Here is an 11,043-nt window from a genome sequence, read left to right as displayed (position 1 = left end):
TGGAGTTGACAATCGGAGAGATTCCATTTTCAGGTTGGAATGGGTGCTAGTGTTGCAGGAGTCTGTTGCTTTTTGAATTGACACAAGATTATCGTATTGTGCTGCCGCTACTTGGAGCTGTGGGGTTATCTTCGTGGATTACATCTGGGCAGACGAGGAGAAAAGTTATCGGGAAGACTAAGAAACTCAAACAGGGAAACACTAGTAGCATTCAACAACCTGAAGTGCTTTCCCCCTACTGCAAATGGGATATCTTCAAGTGGTGCTTCAGCTGAAAGGACATCTAATGCAAGTGACCTGTGTGAAATTGAAAGTTCACTCTGTATAGATGGTTCTGATACTGAACACTCAGCAAGTCTTCCAGTCGATGCTCGATTGCTGAAAAGGGCTCAGAGTTGGTTTAGCCTGAACGACTACGAATCTAAATACAACTGATGGACACAGGAACATATACAAAGTTATTGGAAGAGAAACCGTCAAATTGGGGTTTTCCTTTTACCATTTTGCCTTGTAATATAGTTACTGGTTTTACTGCAATACCGCATAGGTTATCGTTTGTTAATGAAAAATGAAAATTCTTTTGAGTAAAGAAATGAGTTAAGCAGATTATAATCCTAATTTCTGACATCCAAACTTTTCAAAAACATCGGTCACCTACTCCCAATCATTCAGCATAACGCGGGTTTGAGTCTAGTAATAAATGCTTCCTCTATGAACGTCATACGACATCCTAAATATCTAATCCCATCTTCTTCCCAAATGAAAGAGGAAAATTGGATTTTGGAGCACCAAAATCAGGGGCAGTGGACTACCGATTGAACTTACAATTCCTGAAATAAGCACGGTTTTAGGGTTCTGACCAAAGAATTCGGTTTTGGGATGCAACAGTATAATGACAGTTCCATGCCTTCCTATTTAACTTTTAATAGTTCAAAAACAGTGAAAGAAAAAAAAACATGTACAAGAGGCCAAATTTGGGTACTTATCCATGATAGTATAGACAAGCGTTGAATTCTTACAAATACAAGAAATCCTAAGATACATGAAATGCTACTGCTCAAATAAATTACCAACTTCACAAATCGATGGACAGTTAAGTTTGAATGACTTTGCTTGTGATCAAGTCACCCTAAATAAATTTGATCGTGATAACGTTTATATCTGGTCCGCAGGCTTATTCATAGTGTCTTGTTCAACTTTCACAGTTGGTTCATCCACCGATCCAGATCCCATATCCAAAGCCTGCAAATATCAATGTCGACAGAGAAAACTATTAGTGGGAGGGTTTTCTTATGAAAGAGGAACCTGATTCTAATGGATTTATGTGTTAATTTCACCTTTGCGCCTGTTGTAATCTCATCTACTGCTGGATCATAGCCTGAGCTTCTAGCATTCTCCGAGGTCCCTTTCTGGATCTCCAATGTGCCAGAACAACCAGAATTAGATAATGTTGAGGCAAATAAACATAACAAATAGGTTATCATCCATGTTTATGTAAGTTTTAAAATGCGGCACAGCAAAGGAAATGAGCACATCGTAAGAAAGTAATGCTATGTGCAGGATATAAACATATAATCATAAACAGCAGTAGATACCATAGCTGGAAACATTATATTCTCATAAGAAAGAAAGGGAACATTACTAATCACCAATGTAGGCTTCACGTAACAATAAACAAGAAACATGATAACAGAGGGGAGCAACGAAACACTATGAAGAGACAAGCTTCCTCTTTATATATGATTTGGATGGTTTGAATAGATTCCAGTCAAATCCAGGTTTTAGTAAGTTTACGGTTGGAGCCGTCAAGAATGGTGCATATTGAATTGGTTCATTGCATCATCTAAACGAATGAAACAGTAAACTCCAGAGGGACTATTTAACTTGTGTACAAAGGAGATTTTGTTTTTCCTGTAACTTTCATCTTTTAGCCTTTCGTCAATATGTTTCTGTTTTTTGCCATGAACAAACAATATAACCACTAGTCCATTATCAAAGACAATGAGCACAGTTTTACTATACATGAAATTTAATGCAGTAGTGTTTAAGAATATAGCCGACCCCACTTAGTGGGAAAAGGCTTTGTTGTTGTTGTTGTAGTGTTTAAGAATAGACAAATGAATTGGCAGCCAAATATAGTGAATTATAGTCTAAATGATTCCACACCCAAAAAAAAGTTGAGCTCAAGAGATGATTTGTGACGTACCGGATCTTTAACCTCAGGTTCAACGATCTCTTTCTTTACTCTGCTTGGTAAAGACTTACTGTATAAACCATAAATCAGTAAATTGCAAAGACGAAAGTGCTAGATAATGAGAGCAAATTAGGAGAATAAATTGAAGTACCGTTCATCATCAACCTCCATGTCAGAATCTGGATCCCACCTCTCGTCTGGGTCATCCTATTCCTCATTCTCCTGAAAGAATTTCACAAAAGAATAATATTAAAACATTGAATACAAGCCCATATAACAACGTTAAATATTGAGTACAAATAACAACTGAAATTAGATAGACTTGAACTAGCAAGCAACATTCTTTATACATGGATTAATAAAAGTCAGAATGGAGCTTTGCTGCTATTTAGATACACAACATTCCTTTTGAATCATCACTATACTCATTAAACAAGTCTATGAGACTTCCATCAAGTATTCTACCAGTTATGGAACAAGAACTATCAAATTACAGGAAGGAAGTGGAAAACAAAGGAATGTCAAAATGTAAGCTTGATAGCAAATAAATGGAAGAAAAAGACAGAAAATTGGATCTTCTGCTCAGGAACAATGTGGCTTTGGAGTAAATGTGGGCACCAGTTAGCTTATGTTATAAGAAATCTTGAGAACAAGAAGTTGTCTATTACAAGTTACTAATTTAGACTTTAGACAGAAGAAAAGGTCATGCACTTTAGCTGTATCATGTCAAATCAGAACAATGAACAGTAACTTGCTCTGATAGCTGTATCTGCCAGGCACTATAGTCGTATTATGCAATCACAAAACATTAACATGCTATCTGGCAACTGGCAAGAGATTATAACTTGCAATAAAAATCATGCTATATGTGCACAATTATATCACAAGTGAAATACTTTGGAAACATTAAAAGGTAAAACAGAATATGAGAAGTATACCTCGTAGCACCAACAACGAGCAACATTGCGAATAGTATAGCCACCGCCACCTAGAAGCAAGAGCGGGACATTGAAGGATCTCATATATCTAACACACTCAGCGTGGCCTTTGATGGAAAGATTGAAGCAGCCAAGCCTGTCCCCAGATAAGGAATCAGCACCACACTGGAGAACCACAGACCCAGGCTTAAAATTTTCCACACTGTACAAAACGCGCTGTTCAGGCAAAACATTAACAATTTCAGTAACCCATTTCAGAGATTACATAATACTAACCCAACATCAAAAAGTTCAGACCTTAACTATGCAATTAACATTTTTGAGAACCCAATTCAGAGATCATACAAAACATAACAAACCCAACAATCCAAACATCAAAAAGTTCAAAACTTTAACACTATGCAATCAAATTTACCAACCTCATGCTACTTAAGAAGTTCCAAAATTGCAAGAATAATGTCATTCACATAGCAAAATCCAGAAGCCTCACAATTCTTAGCATGGTGCAAACCGCCAGCCCAATTAATCGAAATATCACAAATCCCATGGTTGAGCTTCACAGCGCCGCCGACCGACCCACCAGCATAGGTCTGGCAAAACGAGTACAACCCATCAAAGACAGGGCAGTCCTCGCCGACATTGAACCGCTTGAGCTGCCGCAGCTGGTCCTGCTGCGTTTCGGCGTGAAAGCGGTAGAGGTCGCGGTCTCGGGCCGGGTAGGGTTTGAGGACCTGCATGTTCTGGAGGAGGCCATAGTGCGCGAGGAGGGCGTTGGTCATCCGAATCCGGTGGGGCTTCATCGGGTGTCCCTGCCCATAATAGTAATTTCCCACTTCTGGGTCGTAGAAATAGCTCACCTTCCTCTTCACTCCGTCGGGACCCGACACTAGAGAGTTGCCGCCGGTGTCCATCGTCGGCGGAAACCAGATTTTTCAGACAAAAATTGGAACTTTTTATATATTTTCAGATTGGTTTGTTGGGTTTGGGGTTATTGGGGGGTCCGTTTTAAACCGGCGGGTAGGGCATCAAATCAATGTAAGGAAAATGCCTTATTTTTGGTTTATTTATATGTGATTTAATTTAAAGGAAAATTAACAAAAAATTAAAAAAAATAGTTTTAATTAAAAATAACAAATAAAGGTGTAATGAAAGGTAAAAATATGATTTTTCGTTAAAAGTGAACAGTATCGGGAGTATTTCGTTAAAACTCCCTTAATTTAATGGAGAAAGGAAGTGTCTTGGATTTAATTTGAAATGGAAGAAGTGAGAAAGAGTTCGTTAGAAGAAAGAACAAGAAGACGGTGGCTTGGCTTTTGTTTGTTGTTTTATTTGTTCCCTCTTTGATGTTATTACACCAATCCATAGGTGGAGAAAAAATGTATGGATTCGAGATTAAGCGGGTTGGAATAGAATGCCGTATTCATCAAGACAATTTTCCACTTCCTTATTTTGTGAGTGATTTGCATATAAATGTTTATGTTATTTCTTTTGGATATATATAGTGATTGCATCAAAATCAAAACCAAATGGGAATAGGAAGTTGTACTGACATTAGGCGCAATTTAATAGAAACTTTTTATTTCCTACAAAAAGGGGATTTAATTGAAATTATTGATTATATATATATATATATATATATATATATATTTTTTTTTTTTTTTTTTTTTTTTTTTTTGCGTCTCATGCTACTTGGGAAGTCACGAATCGAGAAAGTTAAAAATAAATGTAAATTGAATCAACTGGTTCTTTTAGTTAATCTCATCCTAATTTTTAGGTATTTAATTACAAGTCTTGAGGTGAAATTCATACCTTTTTTTTAAATCCGTTTGTGATAGTAAACACATAGAACTTAGAAATTGGAACGCAGGAACATCAAGATTTGTAATGATTTCAATTCACATTTCTTACAATGTGGCTTTGTCTTCCCAATATTAGAAGAGATTTCAAGTTTGAATTTCCCGCCTTATTTGATTAGAAAATGACAAGAAGAAAGAGTAATCAACTGGTATTTGTATTAGTTTTTTTTTTTTTTAACACTGTTTCTTTTCAAGAACTTTAATGTTGTATCTACATATAGTATAATGGCAACAACTATAATTCATGAAATTTGAACTTACCATATTGCCTAACAAAACTCATAATATGAACTGTGAGACAAAATCAAAATGATCATCAAAGGTAAAGGATTCAGAAAACCAAATAAATGAATTCAACTTCATTGACTACTCAACTTAAAAAAGGTGTCACTAGAAACAACTAGCATTTAGTGTAATAGTATTTCTATATTTAAAAGAGATTTTGAGTTCAAATTTCGTCAATCAAGTTCAAATTTCATTTTCATTTTTAATCTAAAAAGAAAGTGCCCCTAGAAACATGGGCCTTAGAGCAACGAGGCTTCGATATGCCTTATTTGGGTGGATGAGTTTGGTCTCACTGACAATGTGAGGTCAGGCCCACAGAATGATTTTTGGAGTTAAAGTGGACCTAGTTACAATTTAGAGATTTGCTGTTGTGGAAGAGGACTTACATAGAAGGTATACAATTACCACCACGTGTCGTGCGAATAACACAAGTGTAAGTTTTTCTCAATCTAATGTTTGTGATTAGGACAGGCGTCACATTGGCGGTGTATGGCATCGGACTTCATCACTTTTGCATGACTTGCCTACTTCTAACCATAGCTCAAGCTAAAAATCATTTCCCTCATGGCATAGGATGCCTTACCTAAACATTTCTTAGTGAGAAATCCCAATGCACATAGCATGTATGTTTACAATGTCTACTTTTATACGTTCCTTATAAAACCTAGTGGCCTGGAATGCAATTGGACTAAAACACTACTAATTTGAACATGGATGGATCGAAAACTCGATTCGAAAGGCAAAGTTTGCGTTACGGGGGCTTTTGGATTTATGGCATCCTGGCTTATAAAGCGGCTTCTCTTGTCCGACTATCATGTAACGGGGACTGTAAGAGATCTAGGTAGGCACCGTAACCCCCAAGTCAATCTGCTTGAAGTAGCATCGGATTCGTTTTTTCGACACAAAACTTATGCGGTCTTCTCCATGAGTTCAAAGGAAACGAGAAGAAATTGGCACATTTGTGGAGGCTAGAAGGAGCTAAGGAAAGACTAAGATTGGTGACGGCAGATTTGATGGAAGAAGGCAGCTTTGATGATGCAATTTTTGGGTGCCATGGCGTTTTCCACTCTGCTACCCTTGTTTTAAAACCTTCGTCTGATCCCAAGGCACGTTGCATGTTTAACTTTTTCTCGTCAAATATATAACATGTTGTGTTGTCACACCATCAATACAGATCATACATTTAAACAAAGTTTCGGCATACATACACAGACAGAAATCCTGGAACCGCCTGTTGAGGGCACATTGAACGTGTTGCGTTCGTGTAAGAAAAATCCGTCTCTAAGGAGCGTGGTTCTCACCTCATATTCTGCAGCTGTAAGGGTGAGACCAGATGGGGATTTCACCTCCAATGTACCTCTGGGTGACTCTTCAGGTCTAGTTAACAATACTCTCCCTCTGTCCTTGTTAAGGATTTTGCCTTGGTACAGATTGTTTGCTAACTGCAGTGTGTAGTCTAACCAATACAGATTTGTTCGGCGAATTCAGCATAACTTTGAATGCATCCCTTCTCATATATACTAATACGTAGCTGCAAAGCAAAGTAATGCCGAATTTTATTGATCTGTGCTATTACATTTCTTAAGCTCAATGTTTTCTTTTTCCATGTGCATTATATATAATCCGTCCAAACCGTTTAACTGACAAATTATGCATCTGCACCTATTTCACTAGATTTGGTACCCTATGTCGAAAATTTTAGCTGAGAAAGCAGGATGGGATTTCTGCAAAGAAAATGCGATTGATATGGTTACTGTCCTACCCTCCTTCGTGATCGGGCCTTGTTTGCCACCTGAGTTGTGTTCTACAGCATCAGATGTTCTTGGCCTGCTTAAAGGTACTACTACTACTACAGATTTATCTTCGTGATTTTTCGCGCTTGTTCTTCGTTTACTTAACTTTGATTATAAGCACATTACACGGTTATTTGTTTGAACAATCAAGCAGGGGAAACAGAGAAATTTAAGTGGAATGGAAGGATGGGATATGTTCACATTGATGATGTTGCACTCTGTCACATCTTAGTTTATGAGCATGAAAGTGCTCATGGCAGATGTATTTGTAGCTCAACAGTTATGGACAACACTGAGTTAGGTTCCTTATTATCTACAAGATATCCTTCCTTGCCTATCCCCACAAGGTTTGATATTTTTACCAGCTACAATTAATTAAGCATAATTTATCGGTTCATACTATGGGCCGATCCATTTTTTATGCTCCTAATTCCCCCCCCCCCCCCCAAAAAAAAAAAAAAGAGCGTCACATGCTATAAGCATCAGTTATATCAATTACTTTTAATCGAATTTTACGTGAGAATTTTTAGGTTTGAGCAACTAGGGAGGCCACGTTATTATGAGTTGAACACCTCAAAGCTGGGGAGAGGGTTCAAGTTTAAGAGTATCCAAGAGATGTTTGATGATTGCATTGCCTCTTTGGTGGAGCAAGGCCATCTTCCTGCATTCTAGTTAATTTATGCTTTGTGATTCTTTTTTTTTTTTTTTTTAATTTTTTGGTTAAGATAAAGCTTCATAGAAACCAGAAAGGCACAGAGGCCTAACAAACACACAGAGGACAGTCCTGCAAGACCATAAAAAACAGAAACAAAGAACAAGACCCCAAAGACACCGTCCAAAGGGCTCAAACGTACAACCAGCCAAGCAAAAACCCTCCACCCTTATGAATGAGGACATGGTAGCCCGTCTTTGTGATCCTTTTGCCATATTGGCAAAGGCTGAAATAAAGTGATTAAGAACTTAACTATGAAATGTACCACCTAATCAACGGTTTGGATTCACACTATAACTACGTAGAATGTTTGGGCAAAAAATGCTTTCTGTTATTTATTTATTTATTTATTTTTTTTGCAATACAAGCGATACTAAAAAAAAGAGGGATTTAAACTCAAAACCTCCGTGCGGTACTAAGGAATACCACTCTGTCTGGTGTGTACAGAGATTTGTTAATGTAGTGTCCTTTTTAACCCTCAAAATAGTGCAAGCTAGGGAAAAGGCCACCAAAGGCCCAATAAAAGTTAAAGCCCAAAGAAGAATAAGAAGCCCAAGGCTCAACAAAATTAAAGAGGGGGGACCACTCACCAGCGTAGTCCAACTGACCAACATAAAGTACTTTCCGACCCCCAAGACACGTGGGAATACCGACAACTTTATGGTACAAATCTTTAGGAGCAGACCTACTCAGGGCACATGTCAGAAGTCTACGACGAGACGTAAAGACGGTTGGGCTATTGCTTGGAGTGACATGGTTGACTAATCAAGACCGAGTAGGTTGCTGGACACACATTGATCTTCAAGGGCGTGCAATTCCGAATGAGCAAGTGTCTTTTCACCGCTGAATATCGACTGATGGTTAAAAAGGTTGTTAGCACGCTAGTTGATGTAGGTGTCACATTAAATGTTAGAAAAATAAAACTAGGTGAGCCCAAGGTTTTCTGAGTTAATGGATGGCCTATATAAAGAGGTCGGAACCTCTGGTAAGGGGGTCAGACAACTTAAGGGAGATAGAATTCTAGTATTTAGCCGAACGCTATTTGTAAACTTTGAAATCAATAAAATCTAAGCAACACAGCAGATGTAGTCTTGTTTTGGGGTGAACCACTTAAATTCTGAGTCCATTTCATTTTAGTTTCAATTCCAAGCCTACCAAGGGCTAATTATTCTACTTTTTGAGCTTTAACAAAGTGTCAAATGGACATCTCGGTTTCAAGTTGGAGTATGCGTGTTTGAGTCATACTTGAGTTGGCCCACTTAGAAAACAGGTTGGGTTGACCTGTTGGGCATAATCTCGACCTAGCGCTTGTTATAAGCTAGGGCCGCTTTAAAACGGATTGGGATGGTGATGCCTTAATTTAACAAGTTGACGTCAACCTATTCGTTTGACACCTTTAATGTGTATGTTCTTACACCACAATTCTGAGCATGATTGAATGCATTAAGGCCTCGTTTGGCAGCTCGGATTGTACTGGCTATTTCTGTCGGATAGGATAAATAGTCACCAGATAGTGCTGATTAAATTAGTTGGGTGTTTGGTGCAGTATCGGATTAATGACCGTATTATTTATACTGTGTTTGGTATTACACTGGATAGGAGAATCAAACTTAAAATAAAATTTAAAAAAAAAACTGAAATCTCTCTTTTGTTCCCCGGATCTCTCCGCCGCACCCCCCAAATCCCTCCCTCCCTCTCCCTTGTTCTTCTTCGTCTGCTCCCTTAAACCAAACTCCACCACAAAGGCAACAACAAGAAACCTAGCAAAACCCACCTTCCAAATTCTCATCATTTTTTTCCCAATCCTTCTCTCTTTTTTTTTAGCTTCAAATCAGCCCAACTAAATAGAATGGTTATGAAGGATATGACCCAAAGGAGGCAGATGGGTTCTTTAGCACTTGAAAATTTATAAAATCAATTGAAAAATTAGAGAGAAAAAACAACAATCAGATTCAATCTGATTGAAAAAAAAAAGTTGGAAGAAAAATAGGAGGGCAGAACAGAGAGAGAAGAAGAAAAATTGCAAGAAAAATAGGAGGAGGGAGGAACAGAGAGGAGGAAGAAGAACCTCATATTCAGAAGAGGAGGAAGAACCTTGGATTCAAAGGAGAGAGCAAGCGATGTGAGAGGAGTAGAGCGAGCGACGGGCGAGCGACGAGAGGAACAGAGAGGGCGAGACTACCCGACTAATAAGACAGAGCTTTTTGGTTGGATAACTTAGCAGGTATGTACCGTATAAAAGGTGTGGGGTCAGTATAATTAGTCCGAATATTATTTAGTACAAAACAGCACCAAACACCTGGAACCGTTTTAGTTATCCTATCCGGTCTGTTATACGGGCTACCAAACAAGGCCTAAGATTCAACAATATAACATGCTTGAATGTGTGACATGAGAAATCAGTCTCTATCTACATATTGACTAATCATGAACTCGCAATTAACTAATAAGAGGCAAATATTGCAAAATTGGATTTGTTTCAGTTTTCTTTCTTGCTGAAAACTTGGTTTAAATGAATCATTTAGAGTATATTTGAGACGACCACTGTGAAAAAACACTTCAGTTATAAAGTGTGCATATGGATAAGCACTTGAAAGTGATTCTTCAAATATGTTTTTCTGACCAAAACACACTACGAAAACCTTTATTTTTCCTTCCGATATTTCATTCGTAATGGACATTTACATGTAAACTCAATTACTACTGAGAGCGAGAGGGAGGGGAAATATTTCCTTGAGATTCTTTGTTGCAGGAGTTGGAATGGACCCTCCCATCCCAACCCTAGCGGGTGGATGAGGCCCCTTGCAGCCACCACAAAAACCATGGTAGCTCTCCCGACCGACATTGCGACACGTGTCCACGTGATCCTTGGGTGCTCATACGGCTGCAAATGCTGCCACGTGTCTCGTCGCTTCCCCACGTGACATGGACCTTCCATTCCAGGCACACTACACTACATGAAGTTTTGCTGTTGTTGTTCCATCTTCGCGACGAAGCAGATTTGATGGACAACTTGTGGAAAGTTGGCTTAAAAAAACATCAAACGTGGTCGGCTCGATGATAATTTGACGTATCTATCACGTGATGTTATTAATATATTTATTATAATATATAAATAGTAAATTTACACTTTTATAAACAAACACATATTTTATAGCATGATTAAATTTGTAATGCAACGTAAAAGTAGTTGTGGTCACATTAAAAATAGGGTAAATTACATTTTCATACATCAAGTTTGGGCTCTATTTCAATTTTTTACAAC

At 38.1% G+C, this 11,043-nt stretch overlaps 4 protein-coding genes and 1 pseudogene across 31 annotated transcripts in view; 3 read left to right on the top strand and 2 right to left on the bottom strand.

The window, feature by feature from the left end:
• Positions 1-11,043, top strand: part of LOC126621361 (disease resistance protein RPV1-like) — a 193,196-nt gene that overhangs the window by 104,758 nt on the left and 77,395 nt on the right. The window lies entirely within an intron of this gene.
• Positions 1-11,043, top strand: part of LOC126621359 (disease resistance protein RPV1-like) — a 249,955-nt pseudogene that overhangs the window by 190,682 nt on the left and 48,230 nt on the right.
• LOC126621429 (histone deacetylase 19-like) lies at positions 974-3,277 on the bottom strand. Of its 2 annotated transcripts, none has more exons than XM_050289953.1 (5): positions 3,133-3,277; positions 2,346-2,416; positions 2,207-2,264; positions 1,338-1,415; positions 974-1,242 (listed from the first exon to the last, which is right to left on the bottom strand). In XM_050289953.1, exons 2-5 carry the CDS (start codon positions 2,363-2,365, stop codon positions 1,156-1,158), a joined length of 243 nt encoding a protein of 80 aa, XP_050145910.1. In that variant the 5' UTR covers positions 2,366-2,416; positions 3,133-3,277; the 3' UTR covers positions 974-1,155. The 2 variants fall into 2 exon arrangements, with proteins under 2 accessions (XP_050145910.1, XP_050145911.1); XM_050289954.1 differs by having other exon boundaries at positions 1,338-1,409.
• Positions 3,176-4,204, bottom strand: LOC126621416 (histone deacetylase 19-like). 2 transcript variants are annotated; one of them, XM_050289931.1, is made up of 2 exons: positions 3,552-4,204; positions 3,176-3,318 (listed from the first exon to the last, which is right to left on the bottom strand). In XM_050289931.1, the coding sequence occupies exon 1, from the start codon at positions 4,041-4,043 to the stop codon at positions 3,558-3,560; it is 486 nt and encodes a 161-aa protein (XP_050145888.1). In that variant the 5' UTR covers positions 4,044-4,204; the 3' UTR covers positions 3,176-3,318; positions 3,552-3,557. The 2 variants fall into 2 exon arrangements, with proteins under 2 accessions (XP_050145888.1, XP_050145887.1); XM_050289930.1 differs by having other exon boundaries at positions 3,200-3,348.
• Positions 6,487-7,807, top strand: LOC126621411 (tetraketide alpha-pyrone reductase 1-like). 2 transcript variants are annotated; one of them, XM_050289926.1, is made up of 4 exons: positions 6,487-6,648; positions 6,948-7,110; positions 7,221-7,413; positions 7,792-7,807. In XM_050289926.1, the coding sequence occupies exons 1-4, from the start codon at positions 6,607-6,609 to the stop codon at positions 7,793-7,795; spliced, it is 402 nt and encodes a 133-aa protein (XP_050145883.1). In that variant the 5' UTR covers positions 6,487-6,606; the 3' UTR covers positions 7,796-7,807. The 2 variants fall into 2 exon arrangements, with proteins under 2 accessions (XP_050145883.1, XP_050145882.1); XM_050289925.1 differs by lacking the exon at positions 7,792-7,807 and adding an exon at positions 7,597-7,757.

The sequence above is a fragment of the Malus sylvestris genome, chromosome 5 (genome assembly GCF_916048215.2).
Source record: "Malus sylvestris chromosome 5, drMalSylv7.2, whole genome shotgun sequence".
NCBI lineage: Eukaryota > Viridiplantae > Streptophyta > Magnoliopsida > Rosales > Rosaceae > Malus > Malus sylvestris.
This window is presented reverse-complemented; position numbering and strand designations above follow the sequence as displayed.